Below are 26,230 nucleotides of genomic sequence, written 5' to 3'. Positions count from 1 at the left end.
TCTAGGTAATTGTTTGGATGAGTTTGATAATTCAGGTGAGCGATCTAGGGCCATCATGGCCCTCTTGTTTAAATGCCCAGGTGTCCAGCCATGACTGAAATAAGAAGTCTTTGGGGCCTTTGTGGCCAAGTGGTTAAGGTCGTTGACTTCAAACCACTTGCCCCTCACGACTGTGGGTTCGAATCCCGACAGGGACTTTGGATTCTTTCATGTGAGGAAGCTATCCAACCTTGGTGGTTCTACTCAGGTGCCCGTTTGTGCCTGAAATGATGCACAGAAGGGCACCTGAGGTCTTCCTCCACCAGTAAAGCTGGAACGTTGCCATATGACCTATACTGTGTCGTGTGAAGTAAAATAATAAGTCTTAACGAATTGTATTGTAGCAAAAGATGGAAGCTAACTATGTGAACAAACAAGTTTTGGTATATTTTAAAACCCTCACCTTAGGTCATGTATGTGTCCGTGGTAGAGTGGTTAAGGTTGTTTATTTCAAACCACTTGCCCCTCACTGCTGTTGGTTCAAATCCAGCAAGAGACCTTAGATTCTTTCATGCAAGGAAGTTATTCAGTTAGCTTATGGAACATTGATGGTTCTAAAAGGTGCCCATTTGTGCCTAAAATAATACAAAGTTTGGCACCTAAGGCTGGAAAATTGCTATATGACCTATACTGTTTTGGTAAAACATAATACCCAAACAAAAACAAAATCTTGATTGAAAGAAGCAATATGAGTAAAATTTGATTTCAGCTCCTTAACAAGTTCCTGTATTAATATCTTCTCTATCAAACTATGTGAATTTTCCTCTGTATTCTAGGATGTTGTACGCTATTCTATGCTTGGAGATGCATTGGCAGAAGAATATTTCTACGTTACTCCAGATCTCGGAGACATATATCTGCGAAAATCACTTCTTGATACAACCATTTCCAGATTCACGGTAAGTAAAAAAAATTCTCTCTAACATTCTTTGTCATATTTATGTGCAATATTCAATTTTAGATCATGAGTACATAGTATGATAATATTGAGCTATTTTTATTGATAATCTATCATTTGTCCTAGTGTAAGCTGTCATATCAATTATGCACAATACAGGGCCTTCACTAATGCTCACTAGTGTCAGAAGTCAACTGTTAATGTGTTCCTTAAACAGACTATGCTTGTTCTAAGAAAAGAATTAATAGACTATTATTTATTAAACATGTATTTGCATATTATTTCTTCTAAATGATTAAAGCTCAAGTTAAACCATGTTTTGACTTATATTTGTACTGTCTATACAATTGTAACAAATATGTAACTAAAAAAATTGAATTGTAAATGTTAATTTATTGTTTATCTGTATACTAGATCTCGTTGAGGGCCAGTGACCAGCGTGTTGTGGAAAGAACCGATGTTGCTCAAGTGACAGTGAATGTAATACGAGATAATAATCCGCCATTCTTCATTAACGAACCATACCAGACCCAGATTAGCGAGAATATCTTCAATACTAACAACAACAATGTGATCTACACCCGTGTGTCTGCTAGGGATACTGACTTGCAGGTGAAATATTTATTTCCCGCCAGTAAATTTTTCATGGGTGCATGATGTAGTGGTCCACTAGTTGGAAAAAACCCAGCCATGTGATCTTTACAAAAAAAACTAATTATAAAAAGTCATCTCGCAAAAATTCCTCGGGGGTATTTTTAATTTAACATTTAAAAAGCAGCTTTAACCTAGTCCTGAATAATTTTCAACAGTAAAATTTAGTAAATTGCATGAATATATAGTTAATAAAAATATGGAATTGATTTCTTGACTTGTCTCTTTATTGTAAATATGCATTTTTATTATACAGGGACAACTAAGATACGAGGCTACTGGCATTTATCCAGCACAGTCGTTCTTCACGATTGACTCAGATGATGGTGAAATACGTCTTATAAGGAGTCTTCGAGAGGATGGTCTTAACAGGCAGTCATATAGTGTAAGTTGATTTACTTCATAATATACAACTTGAAAATTGGCTTGTGTTAAACCATCTGAAGTCTTTTAAAGATATTTTCTTTTTTGTAGAGTTGGTGCAACATCATGTAACATCGCTTTTGCATGAAATCTTTGTGTTTAATGTAACCTCAATTCCTACATGTATGTATGTAAACATTTAGTGTTGACAAAGGAAACAAACTCTACATAACGCCTAGTTTACTCACAATCACATCCTCAAATTTTATGGTGCCGTGACAAGAAAGCTTTGGCTGTGAGATTGGACTTGGTTTCAAATAAGTTAATGCGAGTTTATGATAAAAAAATGTAGCAGGGAAAAGATGAAAAATCTACTTTAAAAAAAATTCTGTTGAATAATTTTACACAGTTTTGATGTTGACAAATGTAAATATATTATCAGAATGGAGATTTATGCAGAATTTATCTATCTTTCTACAGCTTGAGATAATTGTTTACGATACAGCATATCCAAGTGCTCGTGACACGTCAACGGTGCTAATTACAGTCATTCGTGATGAGGTAGGCCCTGTGTTCACACCATCTGCCACCTACCAAGTCACTATTCCAGAAACAACTCCAATAGGTAGCAGCATACTTGATGTAGATGCTGTTGATCAGGATGGGGTGAGTTTTACCATATTGTTTGCTTTATTATTTATTGTACGTCAATAGTTATTTGTTAGGTTTGATTTTCCATGTGAATAGGGTAATTTTTCATACATTTTTGCCTTTCTGTACACCTGCTAATCATGTCTGTTAAGAAATGCATTTGAATTCTCATACTATATTGGGAATTTGCTTACGATTTACTGCAGAAATAGTTATGACTTTTTGTCCAACTACAAATTATCTCCATTTTGATGAATTGAATAGATTGTCTGTACTTTTACTTCTGTCACAATTTTGTTTGGCAAAAATTTTAGCAACGCCATTTGTCTTCCACTTCTTAATTAAATAATTCATACAGACAAGTTTGGAAGATGCTTTAGGACAAACAAGCTTAGTACATGTATTTGAACTGGGTCTATACACACACACACACTTTTACTGGGTAAATGCCTGCCAACATACAACTGAAACTCTGGTGAAAACTGATACTTAGGTTAGGGTAAGCCAAGATTAGCAGACTTACCAACCAGACATGAATACACCCTGATATTTGTGTCCGAATGGTAGGTTATTGTATTTTTTCTGAACATTTTATGCAATTTCCAGTATTGTGACAAATGTTTTTCTTCTATACAGGATGTTGTGACTTATACACTTGTAAATGGAACAGATTCTGGTGTTAACTACTTCTACCTTGATCGTGAATCTGGAGAAATTTCTGTGAGGCGAGATCTTGTCAGAGACCCCTTCATTACTCAATACCTGGTAACTTTTTACATTTACTTATAAATGTTCTAGGTTTAAATTCTGTCGGACTTTGGATTCATTCATGTAAGGAAGCTATCAAACTAGTTTATGGAAGGCTTGTGGTTCTTCTTATGTGCTGGTTTGTGCCTAAAAAAATGCACAAAGGGGCACCTGAGGTCTTCTTCCATCGGTAAAACTTGAAATTGTCTAAATGACCTTTACAGGTCGAGATGACTGAAAAAAAAAACAACAAAAAATCAAAACAAATGCAAATAACCATTTGTTTTAGCTGACTTATAATTGTCTCGCATTTCACTCATGATCTATTTAGTTTTTCCGTAAGGTTCTCGAGCAGTAAGCCGAGTCTTAACATATTTCTGATTGAGAGTAAAAAGGAATGTTTTTAATTAAATGGTTATATTCAGGAAAGTAATTTGATGGATTAATGTAATCTTAAGCTTAATTAGCAGCAGCATTAGCTAACATCTTGTTACCACCAAATTTTCTTCATCACAGAAAATTAAGATTTTTGTAAGAGCAAATGAATTTAGAAAACAGCCTTTCAAGTCATAATAATAATAAGTTTAAGCTGTGAACTTGTTGATGCTTAGTTTAGTTTTATATTTTAAGCTAACAATTCAAGCAAGAAGTCGAACACGAAGTGCCTTTGCTACAGCTAGAATTGGCATTACCAGACAGATCAATCAGTTACCATTCTTTGTTAATACACCATACAGAAGGACAATTACTGCAGTATCCCAACGTTTGAATGACACTATCATATCTGTGTCTGCACGAGATAATGACCTTGTTGTAAGTTTACCCTTATTCTTTTGAATCGGTATAGTAGATTTGACTTGCTTTAAATTAAGAATGGTCTATTAGAAATTAAGTGACACTGCTAACAGTATAGAGCCAGGTCAGACAACACTTGTTTAGTCGGGCCCAGCTCTATACTGGTGGCAAAGGCTAATATTAGTTGGTTTTCAGCAGAGTTAGGGTAAATAGATAATATTCATGAATTAAAATGTATTAAGAATATTTGGCTTTATTTTCAAGGATTCAGATTTAATATTCATTGAAAATTTAGAAACTAAAGGTTGATTTTTGGAAATGATTTAATTTAAAGTTTTAAATTAAGCTTAAAATCAAATAAGTAAAGTATTGGAAAATGTTTCATCATGAACTATTGTTATTGTCTTGAACTTAAAAATAAGCGTCAGAAAGTAGTACCTAATTGAAAAATTGAATTTATTTTTAGGGTCAGATACGTTACCAAACTGTAGGATATTTCCCTGCCACAGACTACTTCCGATTGAATGAAATAAGTGGAGATATTGTAATGTACAGAAGCATTGTTAATGAACAGTACTCATCTCTCATTTACGTGGTTTGTGTTTATTTTATTCTTTATTTTGTGTGTTTGTGTGTGAGATTCTACTTTGGTGCCAGTTCGAGCCAGAAATAATGCATGAAAGGGCACCAGTAAACCTGGAAAGTCGCCATGACTTATACTGTGGCGATGCAACATAATACCAAACAAACAAAAATACACATTCAAAGTGGTTTGTCATTTACTTCAAATACTGGTTTAATTACTAATATTACTTAAAATTGGCCTTTAACCTGGCTTTCTTCATTTAAGGAAAATATCTAGCTAACATAAAGATGGGTTGATGACTCTAAATTCTGAGTTACTGGTACATGCTGACTGATAACTTGCACCCGAGTATATTTGCAACATGACCTTAAGTATTGCATTGTGATAAAAATTCAAACCTTTGGATTTTTTCTTCATTTTTGAATTCCTTACAAACTTGGTAGTAAAATTAAAATTGCGATACAAGAGATGTATCCTCCAGCAGTTACAGCTTGTAAAAAATGTATGAAAAAATTTTGATTGTTTATTACTTAAAATTTTGATTGTTTATTACTTATTTACATTAGTTGTTTTCTCATGTTGTGTTTCAAACTTTTTATAGATGACAATTGAAGCTTATGATACTGCATTCCCTACTGAGAGGGCTCGTGAAGATGTATATATAGATGTAATACGTAATCCAAGCAGTCCCATCTTTGAAGATAACTTCTACGTACGTGAAATAAGTGAGAATGTAAATCTGGGTACTCTAGTTTTGTGCTTGACGGCCAATGACGCAGATGGAGATTTACTTTCCTATGAAATTACTGGCGTAAATAATCCATTGAACAATAATGATGTTGCCACCGAGTACTTCTTCATGACAACAGCTGGATGTGTGTACGTACAGAAAAATTTGAACTTGGCTATCAGAGATACATATTCGTTCACAGCAAGAGTACGTGACCATGCCTACCCAGAGAAATTCGGAACATCAACTGTACAGATACAGATTGAGAGAGATCAGTTTGATCCTCGCTTTGATCTGACTGACTACACCGTGACTATTCCAGAGACTTCACCAGTCAATAGTTCAGTTCCTATCATATCTGTTCGAGCAACTGATCAGGATATTAAGGTACGGTATTTACTACATTCATAAAGTACCAATTTTAGTTGTTTTATTTTTTTGCTAAAAAAAAACTTATAAAAACTGTTTTAAATTTTTTTTGCAGTACTTTGCGTTGTATTTTTTTTTTTTTTTTTTTTTAGCTATACAATTATTATTCAACATATTATTACATCTCAAAATTATATCAATATACAAAATGTATTTACCAGTTCTGACTTTTACTATTGAAATTGCATATAGATTTTAATATTTTAACTAAAAAAAATTGGAGCAAAGCAAATTTACAACAGTGATTCTTTGGCCCTTCCATAGAACTACTGATTATAAAATGGTAAAAAAAAGATTGGCAAAATGGTTGATGTTCAAAAGAAAAAAAAATTGCATTTTTTCCCTTTACAATTGAATGCAACCTGTCTGTAAATCTGACTTTTGTGTAAAATGAAAAGAAATGCCTCAACAGAAGGATAGGGATGTTTCAGTTAGTCATATTATCATACTTTTATACTTTCAGAACCAGATATTTTATCAGGCTGTAGGTGATGGATCGGCATTGTCTTTCTTCAGAATTGATCAGAATGGTCAAATATTTGTCAGGCAAAGTCTGCTTTCAGAAAGTGTAACTTTCTACAATGTAAGTAAATAATTTATCTTTTTGTACTAGAAAATATAGTTTTTGTGCCTTTTTATGGTGTGCCCAGTAGAATATAAATGATAGGAAAGTCTGGAAATAGAGAAGTTCATTAATTCATGTCAACTGTTGTTAAGAAATTTGAAACCACTGTTCAGCATATGAAGATGACTTCATAAGGACAAGCTCAGAGGTCAAGGTCACTCAAACTTCAGGGTTAAAATCAAAAGTTTGGTGCTAACTGGTTTATACTATATGAGTTTCATTCACTTGGCACCAAGACTTTGGAATGTAATACAAACTTTTGATGTTTAGTTCGAAAGTATGGACAGGCGGACATCTGCCCAAAATGGAATGGGCCATTTCTGTTTTTATTTTCTTTTTGTTTACAGAATGAACTCTATTCTTTTTTTCTGTTTACAGTAAGATGCCCCCCCCCATCCCTATTCGGTAGTGCTAAAATTCTATTAATAAAAATCATTGAGGTCAATATCACAATTGGGAAAATCTTGTACATGCCTACATATGTAAATAGACTTATTCTCTCATTTATTGAAAGATTATTAAAAAACATTGCTGTTCAGCTCAATGTTTTGTAGTGTACAATTTGTAGTGTGTATGCTAAATACATTATGGAAATTGCTCTTGATTTCAGATGCGACTAGAGGCTTATGATACCTTCTACCCATTCAACAAAGGCTTTTCAAATGTAAGAATCAATGTGATTCGTAACCCAAGTGCCCCACGATTCAGTCTGCCAAGTTATGAAGTGACAATTAATGAAAACTTCCCTCTTGGAAATGTTGCAGTAGATGTTACAGCATCGGATCCCGATAATGTAAGTAGACCCAGGAGATTTTACTTCAATTTTATTTTAATTTTGATTTTACATACCGGTATGATTTTGAAAAATGCCAGGTAGTTCTGAATGAGTTTGGGCAAAAAAATATTAGTGATGTGAAAGAGTAAACATTACCCAAGGTGAAATTGCTACTGTGACGTCATATTTGTGTTTGCCTGGTTAGTTGCAGATTGCCAGTTCACTGACTGGTTAATTGCAGTTTGCCAGTTCAATGCCTGGTTACTTGCAGACTACCAGTTCAATGCCTGGTTAATTGCAGATTGCCAGATCAATGCCTGGTTAGTTGCAGACTACCAGTTCAATGCCTGGTTAATTGCAGATTGCCAGTTCAATGCCTGGTTACTTGCAGACTACCAGTTCAATGCCTGGTTAATTGCAGATTGCCAGTTCAATGACTGGTTAGTTGCCAGTTCAGTCCTGAGCAGTGTTATACCAAGCACTGTTATTAATTATAGATCCTTGCTTGACACAGATTTCAGCTGATAGAAAGGGCTAGTGTCCGAGTAGCCAAATGTTGGCTTGTGAGGTGATTAGTGTAAAAGGTGTGCAATAAGGTAGCTCTTAGCAGACTACCTATTTAACTGAAATATTTATGGAGGCTACAATCAAGCATGTGTATGAAGGTTAATGATAACTTGCTGACAGTGGAAGGAAAGTGACAAGATTTCAAGATTTGTAAAGTGGAAAAATTTACTTGAATTGAGCAATTTGACAGAAGTGTTGTTTTTTTGTGTAAAGATGAAAAATTTCTTGATACAATGGTTATTTATTACCAGCAAACCTTTATTGTTTCTATTTTAGGACTATTTGACCTTCAAAATGATTTCAACAAGTACAGATGCTAGTGAATACTTCCTGGTCAACTTTGATACAGGTGATGTTATCTTGAGGAGGGAATTATTCCGTAATCCAAATATCAACAGATATACGGTAAGTTTGGTTGGTTATCACTCAAAAATTAAAAGTACTTCATTAAAATAAATGTGAGTTTTCGGGTAAAAATTTAATATATTATCTTATAAATTTTTGTAAAGAAAGCTCACATTCAAATATTCCAACTTTTGTCTTTTTCACAGAAGCCTTATTAGGTGACATTCACCAAAAAAATCTTTTATATTTAGTCTTAGAGGAAAAAAAAAAAGAAGGGAAACAAAAAAGTTTCCTGTATGTCATTTCTGTGCTTTTGCACATTTTTTGTTAAAGTTTCTTGAAAAGAAAGATTAAGGAATGCATAATTTTGATGTTATTTTCTTGTTATAAACAGATTGTAGCAATGAGTCGTATATTGCTTCAGTTTTGAGTAAATGGTAACACTACATTCATCTTTACACAATTCTATCGCCACGATAATGTCCAACCCCTAGCAAGGATGTAGACTTGTAATTCAAGAAGAACATTTTTGTTAATTCATCACTTTGAATAAGCTGTTGTATAAAGTGTTTAGAAATTGAATGTACGAGGTATGTTCAAAAAGTTCGTGGACTATTGCTGTCAATTTTTATGTGGTTCTATAAAATCAACTTGGTTGATATGTATTGAAAGTGTGTTTTTCTTTCTATAAGTTAGTTATAAATTTATTTTAAAATTTTATTTCTTCCACAATCTATGTGCATTTTAATAACCATAGCAACGCAACATCGGCGCAAGCCGAAATTTTCATACAACGTTTAACTTTAAACCAATACTGAATTAAATAAAGCGGTTACTTTCAAGTGAAAATGCGGGAAAACGTCAATTTACAATTATATGACGTCATTTCAAAATGTGATGTAATTTAAACGCTCTAAACGGTTGGAACCAAATGTTGTTCATAACATGAGAAACCAGAAATCTCATCAAAATGACGTCAAATGAAAGGTCTGAAGTACGCGCCGTGATAAAGTTTTGCTCAGATCTTGGTTAAACTCCAACACAAACCCACAAAATGATTCTAACAGCTAGAGGAAGTAATTCTGTGTCACGTTCATTAGTTTTTAAGTGGCACAAACGCTTTTCTTGATATGAGAGAAAGCACAGAAGATGATACTAGGTCTGGAAGACGGACGTCGATTGGCGTGTCATAGCACCGAATATTGGTTGACGCACTCAAAAAAGATCGACGCCTAACGGTGCGGGAGTTGTGTGACATAACTGGACTTAGTACAGGAAGTGTACACAACATACTCACTAAGCAAATGAATATGAGAAAGGTAAGTTGTTGTTGTTGTTGTTGTTGTTGTTATTTTTGTCTTTTTTGTTCCTTTCTTTATTTAATGTTGATATAATTTAAATTATTTTCCAATTGATAAAAAAATTCCCGATGAAAAATGAATACTTATTAAATGTTAAACACACGGAAAAATTTATGCATAATGCACACATCGCATACATTGAATCTTTGTTATCCGTGTTAAACATGCATATTGAACATTTGCCTTCATAGAACAATTACTAAAACACTGGCTATTAATTTATGTTATTATGTTTATTTTCAGGTTCACGCAAGATGGGTACCACGCTTATTGAAAGATCACGAGATGGAAAGAAGAGTAATAGAGTCAAGAAAGTTTCTGCATGATTATCAGCGTTTGGGTGACAGCTTTCTAGACTCCATCATCACCACTGACGAGACCTGGCTTTTTCTACACGACCCAGAAACGAAAACGCAGTCCGCAGTATGGCGTCGTTCAGGCTCTCCTCCACCCATGAAAGCCCGTGCGATACTGTCTGCAGGCAAGCAAATGTATGTGATGTTTGCTGACAGGAAAGGAATGATCCTCTGCCATGCTGTTCCGACACATACATGACATACGCACATAAATGCAGATTAATATTATTCAAAGGTATATTTTTATTTTTTATTTAGTGCCTTCATTTAATGTAACATGCACGTTAAATATCAATCACATGATGAGTGTTATGTTTTTATAATAATGTCAGAAAATTAACGGTAGTTGTAGGAAAATAGATAGATAAATATGTATATATTATTTTCAAATCATCACAAATAATAATATTTTATTTATAAACACGTGTTGTATTATTTTAAGAGAGAAAAATTCTTTTCACATTGATACCTGTAGTGAGAAATTGTGTACGCTTCTTTATTTCAACAGGTGCTACGCCGTGACTTAGTGTACGCACTTCAAAAAAAAGCGACCGGGTGTTCCGCTTGAAAGTTTCAGGTTTCATCAGGATAATGCTCCACCTCATATGTTCTAGGTTTTCAACAATTAACTCATGCTCCATATTCACCTTTCGACTATACTATATTCTCTCACATAAAGAACATGCTTAAGGACCATCGATTTGAGAATTTGAAAGAATAAAATAAACAGACTGTATCAATAATACGACAGATAACAAAAGAGTGGTTTGATAGTGTTTTTAAAATGTGGATTCATCGGCATCAACGATGTATAGAGTGTAATGGACGGTACTTTGAAAAATTGTGAAAGAATGAACATGTATCGGTCTATATTTGTCGACGACGTCAACGACGTTATTTGTTGACGTGATAATTACACCGTATTGTGCGCCGGTAATGTTATATGTATGTTAGTTCTGTTATCCTTGTTGATGTAGTTTTATAGTTTTGTAGTTCATATTGATATGTATCTGTTGGGATGATAATGGTCTATCCAACAATGTATGTTTTATGTAATTTCAATAAACGAGTTAAAAGTTATACGGTTTGTCCACGAACTTTTTGAACACCCCTCGTATGTTTTCTTCTAACCTTAATTTCTTTTTTTTTCTTTTAACAGATGATTGTTCAGGCTAATGATAATCGTGGAATAAATACAAAATACACAAACGTCTCCGTGGTTGTCAATGTTCAACGTAATCAACCACCATTCTTCATTAATGATCCATATCGTGTTGGCATATCGGAGCGTCAAGCCCAGAACGAGCGTATCTACCAGGTGACGGCTAGAGACAATGATCTGATTGGAGACATTGTTTATACTGTTTTAGGTGATTCATTTACACCTGGATATTTCACAGTGAACCCTGACAACGGTGTAGTTACAGTCATTTCAGATCTGAGCCTTGATCGAACACTCACATACACTGTAAGATTTTACAAATTCTTAAATATTCATTTGTTTTAAAGTATTTAGTATTTAATTCCTATCAAAATGTTGTATAAATTATCTGTATTTTTCTTTTTTTCTTTTTTTTTTCTTTGGTAAGTGCTTGTTACTAAGGAGTTAACGTCCTCCAGTGTTCCTGTCTGAAAAAAATGCGCAGAGTTGCAACTAGAGGTCTTCCCCTTATAAATCACTAAGTTTTTAAACAAACTATAGGCTACACAGGATTATGAATATGACTAAATGATTGATAAGAAAGTATTATGTATATAAGTTATTTAGCTTGCAATAGACTACAATAATCTAAAATAAGAGAAATAATTTTTGTAAAAAATAGCCTCAAAACTGGTTGTAATTTAATTCTTCAGCTACGTGTTGGTGCATATGACAGTCTTGTTCCACGTGAAGTTGCCACGGCAACTGTTGTCATCAGCGTATCAAGAAATGAAAACGAGCCGATCTTCTTGGAAGAACCCTACTCTGTTAATTTACCAGAATCAACTACAGTAGGAACCAGTGTATATAGAATCACAGCCAATGATGCTGATGGAGTAAGTGAAAATTTCATTTTAACCCTGTAATTACATTCAGAACGGGTATGCCTGTGCCAATTTTCAGTCCCAAATATCAGTGACTGGTATAGATAAGACGGGTATACTTGTTAGTTTAAACTTATCTATTTTAGCTCAATTGCAAAACAAGTTCCAGACCAGAGTAGGGCTTGAACCTGTGATCCCCGGATTGATAGGCAGACACCTTAACCACTAGGTCACGTCTTTACTTGGAAAATGAAATGATTTATCAGATATATTTTGGGGTAGTTTTGTATTTTTTCATTAAGGTTGGAATAAAAATCATTTATCTTAAGTCATTTTCTTCAATAATACTATATGGGTTTATATACTGTATATATATTGGAAATATAATTATATAAGAACCTATCTGACATTATTATTTCTGTAATTTTATATATGCATTATTTAAATAAAAATCATTCAAAATGTCTTTCTAGTTAATTTTCTCTTAAAAATTGGACATTAAAGATGAAAAATTGTAAAATTACAAACTATGCTAAAATTTCAAAAAGTTTAGTTTCAACATATTTTTCTTTCAGGATGTCATTCGTTACAGTTTATTAGATGTGATCACAAATAACATTGCTCGTGATCATTTCTACCTACATCCAGACAATGGAAATATCTGGCTTGTTAAATCTCTAACAGACTTTAGTGAAATACAAATTGGCGTAAGTATTTTAATAATGGAACTAGCTGCTCTATGAATGATTGTACTTTATACATATTTCTATGTCATTTTCTTTCATTCAGCAGGTGTTATGGGTGCCATCCATAAACAGATGCAAAGCAAGCCTGTATCATTTTAAGTTTTGTGGTTTTGGTCATTCTTTAAGGTTTTCATTTCATGTATTTTATAATAAGGATCTATCATAACACTAAGATGAGGTGTAACGTTTTGAAACAGGACAGTTCTGGAATTAAAAATTTTGAGTGGTATACTCTGGTATTAACTTGACCGATGTTGGTCATTGATGGAGCTACAATAGTTGTATTTCAGTGATCATTTTGAACACAAGTCATTGATAAATAAGAAAACCAGGAGATTGATAAGAAAATGGTGGAATTGATTATATGATAAAATGGTCATTGAATACATTGATGGATAAGAAAATGAAATAACTGAAATACATAGAATGATATGATTCAGAATAGTCAAGGTCAAGTCATTTTTAAGTAAAGGAAAAACATTAGTGTGTCAAGTTTTCATTGATGGAGCGGAGTGAAATTTGATGCATTATTTTTTTTATGGAATTGTGGCATAAAATTTTTCTTGATTTCAAACTGATTACTTTGGTACTTGTAATGGTACAAAATTGTATACAGTTTAAGGAATATGATATACTTGTCATCTCCTTGTTAATTGGATTCAGTGTGCAAATGTCTAATACAGGGTTTTCATTAATAATAGATTGGCGATCCATATCATCAGTAGAAATGCTGTTAATATTGGTTGAAATGCTGTTAAAATTTGTTGAAATGCTGCTAAAATTTGTTGAATGCTGTTAAAATTGGTTAAAATGCTGTAAAAATTGGTTAAAATGCTGTTAAAATGGGTTGTATTTTCAGTCTGTAGATTAAAATGTCCCCCTTGACCCTTAATTGGCCAAATTGGTTGTTTTTGTTGGCGCATCTGTTGCCTCAGATAAAAATGAAAACCCTGTAATATTGTGATCATGATATTGAAAAGGAATATTTTCTTTTGTTATAATTTGCCATTTTGTTTTCTTCAAAGATTTGTGCCACCAGAATATGACGGTGAATACACCTTTAACAATGTAATGTTATGTTTATAACTCGATTATTATTTTAAGAACATTCTGTGGTTATTTATATCTTGTATTATGCTATTTCAGGACCGATTGCAGGTAGATGTGGCGATGATATATATATTCTTATTTAGAATTATTGCTTGAAATTTAAATTAGTAGTTTAGTTGAAGCCATTAAAATGTTAAGCTTGACATATATTTATTACAATATTTTAATGATTAACTGGACAAAAAGTTTTGGAAATACCTGTAGGATTGGGGTTTATTTTCAATCTAAACTCAGTGAACTTTTCACAATTGAACAAAAAATCAAACATTGTAATTCAGCAGTTAAGTAGGTTGATTATGCTAGATGTAATAAAGCATGTTGCATCTTGTATATTGGCTATTTTTGTCCATTATACAAATTCAGTAAAGTAAGGATTAATGATTGTAATTGATTGTCCAGAGTGAAAAGCAATGATATTGTAGTAAATATATTTTACACAAGCTTTCTATGCTACCTAGACTGCATGCTTTAAGACTTATGTTTTATATTGTTCACACAAATATATGGCATGTCCGGTTAGAGATGATTAAATGATTATTGTTTCATAGTTTGGAGACCTTTCTATTGAAAACGTGTCAAATGTGTACAAGTTAAATCATAGCCATATGTACACAGTACATTAACAGAAGTGCAGGTATTAGTTACCACACTCTTACTTTGACTGCACTTTTTGTCCGGGATAAAATAAGCATGCTCATGGATTGGTGTATATTATCTGGGGTTTACGTATTGTGATGACAGGGAAAGGAATAACGATAGAAAAATAATATTCAGATGCTCGTGCATTGGTTTTCTGCAGTATCTTTTTGTGACAACATGGAAAGTGCGTTTATTATTTTTGCCAATGATACAAAAGAGAAAGAACATTAAAAACAGTTGGCAGTAAGATTTACACTTAGGCGCTATGCCCCCTTGTACAAATCGGGTAGCCTCGTGTTTCGATGCTCTTTCTAATACAAGGACGTTCAAGTGGAATAATTTACCCCATACTGGAATTGGTTTAAAGCTTATTAAGCATGTAAATATTTTTTATGTTAAATTAATGGGAAGGTTTTCTCCTCCATGACAATTGAAAGTCATCATATGACATTATCAGTATTGGCCTCGTCTATAAAAATGGTGAATCTAGTCTTCACTAGATTTTGATTAATATGTTTTAACTAAAAATCCAAAATCTATTTTTCATAAAATTGGGAATAGCCTCATTTGCATACTTATGATACATTTTCTGTATTTGTCAATAATAAATGATAGGCATATTTTATGGCAGTTGTTTTATTACACCTAACTTTTGCTTTTGTTCCTCATATGCACATTAATTTTTTAGTTATATATATAAGCCTTTTTTAAAAATGTTTATGTATTTTGACTTCAGGTAGTTAGTTGCAATTTAATTGAAAAATATATAATGCATGATTAGTATATTTTTATGTATTATTTACATTTATTTTTTATTTATTTTACAAATACATTGTACATCTTTAAAATTATTTGACATAGTCAAGAAATAAATAAGGCATTGAAAAATAAAGAGATTATTTCATTGGAATGAATACGGGTTGAATTTGAAATGAAATTTTAAAATACGGAAATTGTATTTCTTCCCCTTTATTCTGCTGTAACTTAAGTGATAAACCTTTGCGACTTCGAGCATCCAAGTTTTAGGCAGCCTCCAACATAAAATCTTAATACATGAAATAGTACTAATTATTAAATCCATACATGGCAATAAATTTATTTTTTTAAAAAGTCACTCATACAAATAATGGACAGTTCAGTAGACCAATTTCATTGATACATTTTCTGCATTTCTTCAGTGATTATCTTGTACAGTGTATGTAATTTTGTATAGAAATTGCTTTGTTTAAATTTGAATTTACTTGTACATTGTACATACATTATATATATAATTGTATTTTTAGATCTCGGTTCGAGCTTCTGATCAGAGAAACCCAGAGCGTGTCGATGATTCTGTTGTAGTAGTTAACATCATAAGAGATCAGAATCCGCCCCAATTCATAAGGGAACCATATCAAGTAGAAATAAATGATAATCAGCCCCTCAACCAGACCTTCTACACTGTGCGAGCTGTTGACCAAGACCCACAGGTAATTACAATTAATATAGAGAGTTAATATGTTTTTCCTTCTGATTAAATTTGTATACTTTAAGTAACATATTGGGCTTTTCTCTGCTGGGTTACTTTAATGGTGTTATGTATTAGCCAGTGTAATGAGTTCTTGTATATATATTGAGAAGTGTTTAGAAAAAGACATACCGCAAGATTTAGAATAATTTGGGTTTTTCAATGCAAATTTGGGGTACATACACGCTTTTACTATTACAATTTCCAAATTATTGGCAATAGGTTGACTATTGTAAACAGTACAGCACAATGAAGCAATAGTAGTAAAAAAGTTTGTGTTGGGGAATTTAACTTTGAAAACCCGACATTCACCATTAGCTGATTACATCTATTTTGACTGGAATCTGGCCATTATAAAGGTGGCCATTAAAACGTTAATTCAATTAGTTCTTATTGACATTGATAAATAAAATGATCAGAACAACTAGTGTTTGATTTATGCTGAATTTGATAAGAGGAGTGATCAAAATTATTGAAAAAAAAAATAATGAAGAAATTTATTTATTTTTATTTATTTTACAGGGCCCATTGAACTTTGAGACAATTGGCATATATCCTGCTCAAACATTCTTTGATGTAGACCGTGTAAGTGGAAACGTTTATGTGCGACGTTCCCTCAAGGAGGATGGTGTAGCTCGCGATCGTTACACCCTACGTGTAATAACTTACGATTCAGCTGATCCTGGCCTCCGTGACACTGCTGATGTCTTGATCTCAGTTATAAGAAACCCGAGTGTACCTCGATGGTCGGAAGCATCTTACCGTAGGACGGTCAGCGAAGAATACTCGTTGGGTGTTCCAGTACTTACAGTATTAGCAACTGATACAGATGGGGTTAGTAATTGTTGTCTTTTCTAAGCTCTTGAAAAAAACAAACTAGAAATAATTTGAAAAAATGTGTGAGTGTAATAAAAGATATGAAATATTTATGAAATGCATTAAAACCTTTATCGTTAAGTAATAAAATCAAACTTCAACTGATTGCTCATCAGCAAGATTTAGATTACATGAACCTTCATGTAAATCACTATATTTTAGAGAATAAAAACATGAACACTTATTATCACTTATGCAATTTATCTTTAACTGACATGCGTTAATGATACAAAAAGAATATTTGAGACATTTGTAATGTTTTCTGTCCTAAATATATCGAGTATGATAGGTCTAAAGCTGTATGCCTCCAAATGAGTCAAACTGTTTCAAGAAATTCAACCTCCTTGAAAAAAAATACCAAGATTAAAGAAAGAAAAATGTTCACAATTCAAAAAAATAATTTACATGTTATGCAATGAATGACTGATTTTGCAGTATTTATCACCATATCTCTGCTGTGTGATTAATGCAGTAAGGGCTATTTTTGCATTATGTGACCTATTTTTGGTAATTTTCATAGATATCAAGTGTCATTTGCATTGTGTAAATTACTTTTTGTTCACTAGAAAATATTTTGATTTTTAAAACAGTTCAAAGATTTTCATGAAAATTAGCTTGAATCTGGAGGCAGGCTTGCTGCTTTAAAAACTTTCTATTTTGACATAAAAGTACAATGTACAAATGGAAATACTGAATGCAACAAGATGGGAGTTTGAAGAATATTTTTATTTTATCATTAAAGGATTCAGTAACATATGATATTGTGGAGGATACAATTGCATCAAACATAGCTGGAAGCAACTCTTTGGACTTCTTCTTTGTCAACCAAGTAACTGGAGAAATCTACCTTAGACAAGCACTTACCAATGCACCATTGAACCAGTATTCGGTAATTACTTATATTTTGTTTGTTATAAAAATCTATGTATGTGTGAAGACTTCTTGTATACCTGTTAGCCAAGTAAAGCCATATGGTCATAGATTTTAGTATCAATTTTTGATATGACATTAAGTGAAAGCGATTATTAGCTCTAGTTGTAAAAATGATATGCAGTCAAAACAATTCGGTGTTAGTATCTTGGATAATATATAAATGTATTTTGAAATAAGACGCGTTAAAACTTTTTAAACTATTGATGTTTCAATGATGTCATTGTGTATTTTTGTGTTTGTATAGTTTACAATGAGAGCCATTGACAGTGGTAATCCAAGACGAAGCACCACTGTGTCTGTGACCATTCTCATTACAAGGGCAGTACTGCCAGTGTTTATTAATCTTCCATATTCCACAACGATAGAAGAGGGAAGAAATAACGCCTCACAGATCTATAGGGTCACAGCTACAGATGCTGATGGACAGGTATTATTCAAAACTTTAACCCTTACCATGCTAAATATTTCAATTGGACTTGTCCCACTTCCATTTTTGGGACAGTCCAATATCAATTTTAGGAATATCAATTTGAATAATTAAAGTTTGTCAGCCAACCGTATAGAGCCTGATCAGATTGCACAGATGTACAGGCTGGCCTGGCTCTATACTGGTGGCAAAGGCTTAACGCTTTTGGTTCCAGCACTTTAAGGGTTTAAAGTATATAAAGCTAGTATATAAAATTATACTATTTTTTTAAATAAAAAAAAGCTTCCAAAATGCTTGTATAGAAGAAATATGGTAGTTTATTGCTTTAAAAGCGAATGGCCCATGCATGTAATCATTAATGGATAAAATTCTACTTAAAGTATCAGAATTATATCTAATTCCAAAACATTTTTATTCAGTTGACTTACAAAAATTGTGTGTGTGTTAAATAACAGACATTTTGTACCACAACTCTTTCATGACTTGATCATATGAATATGGAATATTTGCAACAAGTCCTGGAGAAATTTCAGATAATTTTACTGGATGTTGGTATAGTATAAATAGTCCTTGGTTTCTAAAATATATTTTTTATCATTACAGGGTGTGATGATGTACAGTGTAATTGGTTTGAATACGGCTCCAAGTTTCTTCTTTGTTGGTAGCAATGGTCAAGTGTTTAGTCGAGGAACATTGAGATCGGATAGAGATATGGAATATGTCGTAAGTATACTAAAGTTTGTGTGTATTTTCAAGTATAGTAGATAACAAAAAAGTAAAAAGTAAACCTAATTATAATTATAATTACATTTATATATCCTTAAACATTACATAACTTATCGAATTTCAGCCATTCTTCTTCCAACACTTAGGGAGATGAATTAACATAAGTATGTGATGCCTGTTTTCATATCCAAATCCAAAATGTATAAGAAATACATTTTTTTTCACAATTTGCTAATATAAGTGTAACATATTCAATACTATTTGTAATGTACTGCCATGTATTATTTTGTAAATGAAATACTAAAAATGTAAATACAATGTAGAATTGTAATCAGTAGTAATTATTCAAGATGTGACTGGTTTGTAAACCTCGCTGACTTCAGACCAATTGCTCTTCAAACGCAGTCTGCAATCTTCATATTTTGTTGTCATTGCTTCTGATAGATTACTCCTTTCCCAGTTTTCTATCATGGTTTGATATTAATATTTCAGTTGAGAGTTGTAGCATACGACAGTTTGACACCCAATCAACAAGCAACAGCAGACGTCACAATTTCTGTCAGACGTAATGTGAATGCTCCTGTATTCCAACCTCCTTCATACACGCAGACAATACCAGAAGACACTGAAACTGGATCTAATATAATAAGAGTGACAGCCAGTGATGCTGATAATGTATGTCCTATTGAAATATTAGCCTTTGTAAATTTTTATCATTCTATTAAACTTGTTAGTTTTTGTTCATTAATATATGCATAAAATTTAAAACACTTAAGTAAAAATACCATGTTTTGGATACCTCATTCAGGACCTTAAAAAAGTACCAGTTTCAAATTCTATGAAAATTTTTTGTAGTGTATCATAAAAACTTTCAACCAAACTTTGTTTAGGGTGAGTTAAAATTTTAATTATACACCCAGATAATCAAGATATTTGAAATACATGTAATTGTGATTTAGTGTCGAAGTTATCTAACCAACCATCAAATATTTTTGCTTTAATTATAAATATATAATTTTACTTAAAAACGGTGTTTAAAAATTTATTTCAGGATTATCTCACTTATTCATTGACTGGTGATTTGAACAATTTATGTGAACAGATGTTCTATATACTCAACAATGGAGAGATTCGTTTACAGAGGTCACTCCTCAATACTGGTGTTACATCCTATAATGTAAGCTTTTTTACTATTGTAATAATACACCAGTGCAGCGTCTTTGGTTTATACAGAATTTATTTTAGTTTGATAGTGTAGGAAGCTATAAGTGTTTTAAATCCAATCGTGGAACCAACCAGTACTGAGCAATCAGTGTAAAGTTTCTTGCTCAAGGAAACGACTTGGCCCCTGACAGGGTTTGAACCCATGTGGCTAGCGAGCATAAGATTACTAGTGAAGCATCTCTTTTTACATGTTTAGAAAATGATAATAAGTTTGCTTTAATTCCGCTTCTTAAAAATCATTCAAATTATTAAAAGTATAATAAACATAATAAATTTGCAAAGAAACTTGTCCTTAACTTTCTATTTAAGTAAGATATGAAAATTATATTTTTAATCTGATAAGAATCCTGACACTAATTATACATGTATATGCTATCTTTTTCAGTGTCGAGTTACTGCCAATGATAATGGTTACCCTAGCAACAATATTGGAACAGCAAATGTTGTTATCTTTGTAACACGTGACCTTGCCACACCAGTGTTTACAAACAATGCCCGTTACCAGGTAACCATTAATGAAGATGAAGATGTAGAAAACAGTATCATCAAGGTTACAGCTACCAGACAGGGACTTATTGTAAGTATATAGCTTCTTAAAAACTTGGAAAAGTCACCAGGTGACCTGAGCCAAATTAAATGGTATAATTCTAGAGATCATTTTTTTGTATGATGTGAAAGAAGTAAATGTGAGATCTTAACGAGTTTGTTTACCATCCAAGTTATTCTGTAGGTGATTTCTATCACAGATCTTTCAACTTGTAAATTAAATTTCTTTCAGTGTTGAAGATTAAAAATCTGGAAGAAGGGTGATCCCCCGAAAGCATTAATCACAACAAAATTACTTGAAAATTGCAGACTCAGTTTGATTGAGTCTGTACATGAGGCATAATGAAAATGTGTTACATCCCTCCTGGTCCCTAGCTATCATACTACTTATTTTTGTTTTTCAGAACCGAATTGAATACAATGATATAGGTGATTATCCTGCCCCGAGCTTCTTCAAGGTTGACATTGATGATGGTGATATTCGTGTAAGACAGAATCTTCGTAATGATGGAATCAGACTTGGTACTTACACAGTAAGTATTTTTATATATTGAAGAATTTTAAGTTTATTGTATTATTATTTCTACTTACTGTATATAGTATTCTCAGCACATTGATAGCAATAAGGAATGTGTAGGTATATACTACTAAATGTTAGCTGATCTGTCTACTTTCCAGCATGTGTATGAAAAAATGCATAGTTGGCCATCTTAGGTCTTACTACATTGATAAACCTTAAAAGTTCCTATATGACCCACCATTATGCTTGTATGACTTCAGGCTTGAACCATATAATATTATGTTGCTTAATTTGTCATATGTCATGATATTGAAGTAAAGCGAAGGGATTTATAACTTTTACAGTTGCGAGTAGTGGCCTATGACACAGGAGCTCCACGTCTGCAGGCAACGGCTGAAGTCTTCATTACAGTTCTAAGGAACTTGAATGGACCAATATTTAATCCTCAAATATACAGATTGACCATTGATGAAACCACACCAGTTCAGTCATACATACAGAAGCTAACTGTCTCGGATCCTGATGGCGTAAGATATTTGCATTTTGTTTAATCAAGCCAAAAATTTAAAGAGTTTTTCTAATGATAAAGAAACTGTTTAAAAAAATTAATCAAATGATTAGAAATAATGAGTCAGACTTTTGAAAATACGTTATGTACTACATTCTAAAAAATGTAAAATTGAAAATGGAATTTTTAGCCTTTTGCTTTTATGACCTTGAAAAATATAAATACCATGCTCCTGTCTTTGGAGTAGATCATTGTATTTTCCCCTATTTTAATGCAATTGAATCACTATATACTTTATATTTGCATAAGTTTTTTTTATTCAATTCAATTGAATTTTGAAGACATATATCACAAGCTTATATTCTATTTTACATATGCTCTTCGCTAAATTTCTTCAGGATGCAGTCACATGTAGTTTACAGACGGAATCTGGAAGTGTTATTGGAAACAATTTCCGAACATATTTCCAAGTGGATGCCGACTCTTGTTTTGTCTATGTCAATACTGATTTAGTGTCTGATAACTCCGACAGACAGGAATACATTGTAAGTAAAAAAAATAACCTGACGTATAAACAGCTTCTATTCCTATACAGTTAAACTCCTTTATACCAGTTTTTGTTAGTAACACTTGTGTTATAAAATTATTGACTATGGAAAAGCAGACCATTAGTGTTTTTTTTATAACAGATGACTGTTATTAAAGTTACATTTATATGTGTATGATATTGTTTTGTTCTTAAAAACTATAAACTCTGCTATAAATAGACAGATGTTGCCAGTATCCATTAGTGCATTGTATATTTCAGTGCAGTTATAAATTCTGTAGAAAGATTTAATCCTTCTATGTATTTTTGTTTATAGCTAACAGTACGTGCATCTGACAATCGTGATCAAAACCCGCAATCGAATACTGCCACTGTGTACGTGACTGTACTACGTGACCTGAATCCACCACGTTTCACAAATCTTCCATCTTCTATAAATCTGGATGAAGATACACCAACTGAGAGGTAAACTTTTAATCATATAGTTAAGATTTGTTCCATCATCTTTGGTCGTCTATCAGTTTCAACACAGAATTCTTTCATGTGTAGAAGCTATCAAGCTAGCTTACTAAGGGTTGCTCAGTTAACTTCTGCAGCGTGTTTCCTGTCTGAAACAAAATATACAGACAAGCACTTCATCTTCTGTCAATAATACTTGAAAGTTAACATGTTGATATTACTTTCAGTGTAGTCTTATTACTAACACGGTTGTATTTTTGTCTGGAAAGATCCATCATAGCTCGAGCATAATGATATATTTGATGAAATGACTTGTTTTTATACACATCAATTTTTCTATCCAGATCTGTGTTCACAGTAACAGCTGTTGATGATGATCTAGAAGGCCAAATTGTTTATGGATTAGAAGGACAATTCCCAGTTCAAAGTTTCTTCACTGTAGATTCATCTACTGGTGTAGTTACCCTGAGAAACAGCCTGTTATCAGACACCACACAGAACACTATCTACACTGTAAGAAAACTTATTGTGCCATTTTATTTTGCTTTTAGCCTTATGATTGCTGGCAGCCATAATAGATAAAAGAAACGGTGGCCTTGTGATCATGGTGGCCTTGTGATCATGCTGGCCTTGTGATCATGGTTACTATTAAATTGGTAGTAAATTCAAAACCCTAATTGGATCATAACGATGCCCCCTTATGATGTCAGTACTGTATCCAGGAAATAGTACTTGTATAGGAATACTTCATTTAAGTTCAAGGAACTTGTTTAACAATCAAGCTGAAATAAAATGTATAATCTCATATGTTATCATTATATAGATAAGCCATCCTGCACATGTTTGCAAATTGACTACACTGTATAATTCTGGCTGTCCAATTAGGAAGAAGTGAACAAAGTAAACAATTTTAAAGACAACAAAGCAAGTGTATTACACAGTTGGAAAGATAAATGTTGAATTTTTAAGATGCAGACACTTTACATTCAGATTCTATTAAATTTTAATTGTTTTAAATTTGTTAATCTGATAAATTAATTAAATTTTCTCATCCAATTAATTGATTTCTATTTACAGGCCAGATTCACAGCTTATGATAGTGCAAATAGAGGTCAAGTAGCAAGAGGTGACCTCTCCATTCAAGTATTGAGAAACCAGAATAGTCCAGCTTTCAACCCATCTATCTATAGAAGGACCATTGCTGACACCTTTGCTGTTGGTACAGTTGTTGTGACTGTAACAGCTGCAGATGCTGATGGAGTAAGTGCTCAATAACTTAATATTAGTTTTGGTTTGTTGGTCATCATACTTGATGATCTTTTAATACATTTGCGAGTTTAAATATTGCTGGCACATATTTTTTTGTGAATATTTAAAGCTGCAAGCCTCCAGATGAGCCAAATTATTCAAACCAATCAAACTCAAGAGAAAAGTGTTCTAAGATTTAAGAAAATTGATAAGATCCAATATTCAAGTAATAATTTACATATTGTATGCAATTAATTGCCAATTTTGCATGGATTGTAATTGCCATTTGCAATTGACATTTATTGAAAACATTTTTTTTTTAATTTTTCAGGATGCCTTGTATTTCTCACATCAAGGTGACAATACTGACTTGGAGTTCTTCTATATTACACCAAGAACAGGAGAAATTACATTAAGGAAACCATTGACTGAGACCACAAGAAACAGCTTCTCATTCTCTGTCCGTGTTGTTGATGACAGGCCAACAGGTGTTCAGAGAAGTGACCAGGCCACTGTTGAGATAACTGTACTCCGTGATAGTGCCCCTCCACGATTTGTCAATACTCCATATGTCACTAACGTTCGCATTAACCAAGCTATCAATAGCACTGTATACACAGTGAGAGCTGTTGACAGTGATCTCAAGGTTAGCTAAGTTTGACAGTTATTAGCTAATTTATTTCATAACAAATGTATCCTTAGAAGATAACTTTTAATACTGTTCACAAAATGTCCTGATTTCTGTTTAAGAACATCTTGCTGTCAGTGTAAGCATTTTCTTTTAGATTTCGATAATATGTTTTAACTAACTTGTATTTCAGATTGTCATATTCAATTATAAAATGCCCTTAATAAGTCTTTTGATGATTAATTTGATTTTATTGATTTTTTTTTCCAGGGTGATATTAGGTACAGACTTGATGGATATACACCTGGCACCAATTATTTCAATTTGAACACCGTTACAGGAGAAATCTTCTTGACTACAAGCTTGAGACTTAATAACCTTGACCGTTACCAGACTTTTACAGTAAGTTTGTTAAATATAACATTTTTAACATTTATGAGAACCTCAGCATTTCATATTTAATTACTAATTTGCTTATCAAGTTGGAATAGAAAGTTCTTGTTTTTTTTTGTGCCAGCCTTATGGGGGGGGGGATTTTTTGTTTGTGGGTTGGTATTGCTTTTTTGGTTGTATACCATCACCCTTGTGCGGTAACAGGTACATGTAAACACCTATTAAGTTATATAAGGAGTTAACCCGTTACTGCACTAAGGTAACGATATTGTCTATATTTTCTTTCAGCTTTTGGTGACTGCCTACGATACTGGAGCACCTGTAGCTGAAGTCAGGGAAACAGTTTTCATCACTATCGATAGAAACTTGTTTGCACCAGTATTCGATGAGTTGAGCTACGAAACCACGATTTATGACTTTAACCCCATCGGAACTAGCGTTATTACAGTGAATGCAGAAGATGCTGATACTACAACCCCAGAAAATCTTGTCAACTACGATCTGACTGATATATCCAACAACAATTTGTTCAGCAACATGTTCAGTATTCATCCAATATCTGGACTGATTACAACAAATAGACTGCTTACCACAGAAAATGTCAATGTTTACAGGGTTAGTGGTTACATTATACGTGTAATTATATTAGTAAAGCATGTAATTAAAAGTAAAGCGTCAACATTTTGTAATAAATAATTTTGAATATTTCTAACTAATAAGAGGTAGACTTTTGTTTTAAGATTTGTTTTTTGAAAATTGTGAAGTACATGTGGTCAATTTACAATATATTTATCCATATGTTTTACTTTGGTTTGCTTTTTTTGCTGAAGATATAATAACTTGGGGTTTGAAATTCATTTTTATTGTTTATCTAAATTTGCAGTTACGTGTAACAGCAGAGGATTTGGCCTACCCAGCTAAGTCGTCAACAGTACTTGTTACAGTTAATGTAATCAGAAACAGTCAAACACCAGTATTTACAAACAATGGACGTTATGATGTCACAATTAGTGAAGACAAGCCGGTCCTTGAGTCAGTTGTCAATGTAACGGCCAGAGATTCCGATGAAGGTGTGAATGGAATCGTCAGATACAGCATGGTTTTAAACATCAACAACAACAACAACAACCAAGGGATGGCAAATGTATTTGGCATTAACGCAAACACTGGTGTCATCTTTGCTAGAGTCTCCCTGCTTGAAATATCAGAAAATTTGTTTCAGGTAATTTATAAGCTCAACTATACTATTA

At 32.8% G+C, this 26,230-nt stretch overlaps 1 protein-coding gene across 1 annotated transcript in view; it reads left to right on the top strand.

Moving 5' to 3' along the window:
• LOC132737850 (uncharacterized) overlaps positions 1-26,230 on the top strand; it is a 128,171-nt gene that overhangs the window by 86,520 nt on the left and 15,421 nt on the right. Inside the window, exons 97-128 of the mRNA XM_060725210.1 lie at positions 816-938; positions 1,352-1,549; positions 1,845-1,973; positions 2,432-2,617; positions 3,239-3,367; positions 3,980-4,162; positions 4,611-4,739; positions 5,332-5,847; positions 6,353-6,472; positions 7,125-7,307; positions 8,133-8,261; positions 11,078-11,386; positions 11,773-11,955; positions 12,519-12,650; positions 15,722-15,907; positions 16,468-16,779; positions 17,564-17,710; positions 17,999-18,181; positions 18,785-18,904; positions 19,400-19,582; positions 19,959-20,084; positions 20,517-20,708; positions 21,082-21,210; positions 21,542-21,724; positions 22,104-22,250; positions 22,569-22,717; positions 23,056-23,224; positions 23,789-23,971; positions 24,291-24,605; positions 24,858-24,989; positions 25,269-25,595; positions 25,864-26,202. Coding sequence (XP_060581193.1) covers positions 816-938; positions 1,352-1,549; positions 1,845-1,973; positions 2,432-2,617; positions 3,239-3,367; positions 3,980-4,162; positions 4,611-4,739; positions 5,332-5,847; positions 6,353-6,472; positions 7,125-7,307; positions 8,133-8,261; positions 11,078-11,386; positions 11,773-11,955; positions 12,519-12,650; positions 15,722-15,907; positions 16,468-16,779; positions 17,564-17,710; positions 17,999-18,181; positions 18,785-18,904; positions 19,400-19,582; positions 19,959-20,084; positions 20,517-20,708; positions 21,082-21,210; positions 21,542-21,724; positions 22,104-22,250; positions 22,569-22,717; positions 23,056-23,224; positions 23,789-23,971; positions 24,291-24,605; positions 24,858-24,989; positions 25,269-25,595; positions 25,864-26,202 — 6,171 coding nt within the window. The remainder of the gene's footprint in view (positions 1-815; positions 939-1,351; positions 1,550-1,844; positions 1,974-2,431; positions 2,618-3,238; positions 3,368-3,979; positions 4,163-4,610; positions 4,740-5,331; positions 5,848-6,352; positions 6,473-7,124; positions 7,308-8,132; positions 8,262-11,077; positions 11,387-11,772; positions 11,956-12,518; positions 12,651-15,721; positions 15,908-16,467; positions 16,780-17,563; positions 17,711-17,998; positions 18,182-18,784; positions 18,905-19,399; positions 19,583-19,958; positions 20,085-20,516; positions 20,709-21,081; positions 21,211-21,541; positions 21,725-22,103; positions 22,251-22,568; positions 22,718-23,055; positions 23,225-23,788; positions 23,972-24,290; positions 24,606-24,857; positions 24,990-25,268; positions 25,596-25,863; positions 26,203-26,230) is intronic.

The sequence above is a fragment of the Ruditapes philippinarum genome, unplaced genomic scaffold (assembly GCF_026571515.1).
Source record: "Ruditapes philippinarum isolate M1 unplaced genomic scaffold, ASM2657151v2 ctg125_1_1_1_1, whole genome shotgun sequence".
Taxonomy (NCBI): domain Eukaryota; kingdom Metazoa; phylum Mollusca; class Bivalvia; order Venerida; family Veneridae; genus Ruditapes; species Ruditapes philippinarum.
Note: the sequence above shows the minus strand (reverse complement) of the source record. Positions and strands in the feature narration are given on the sequence as shown.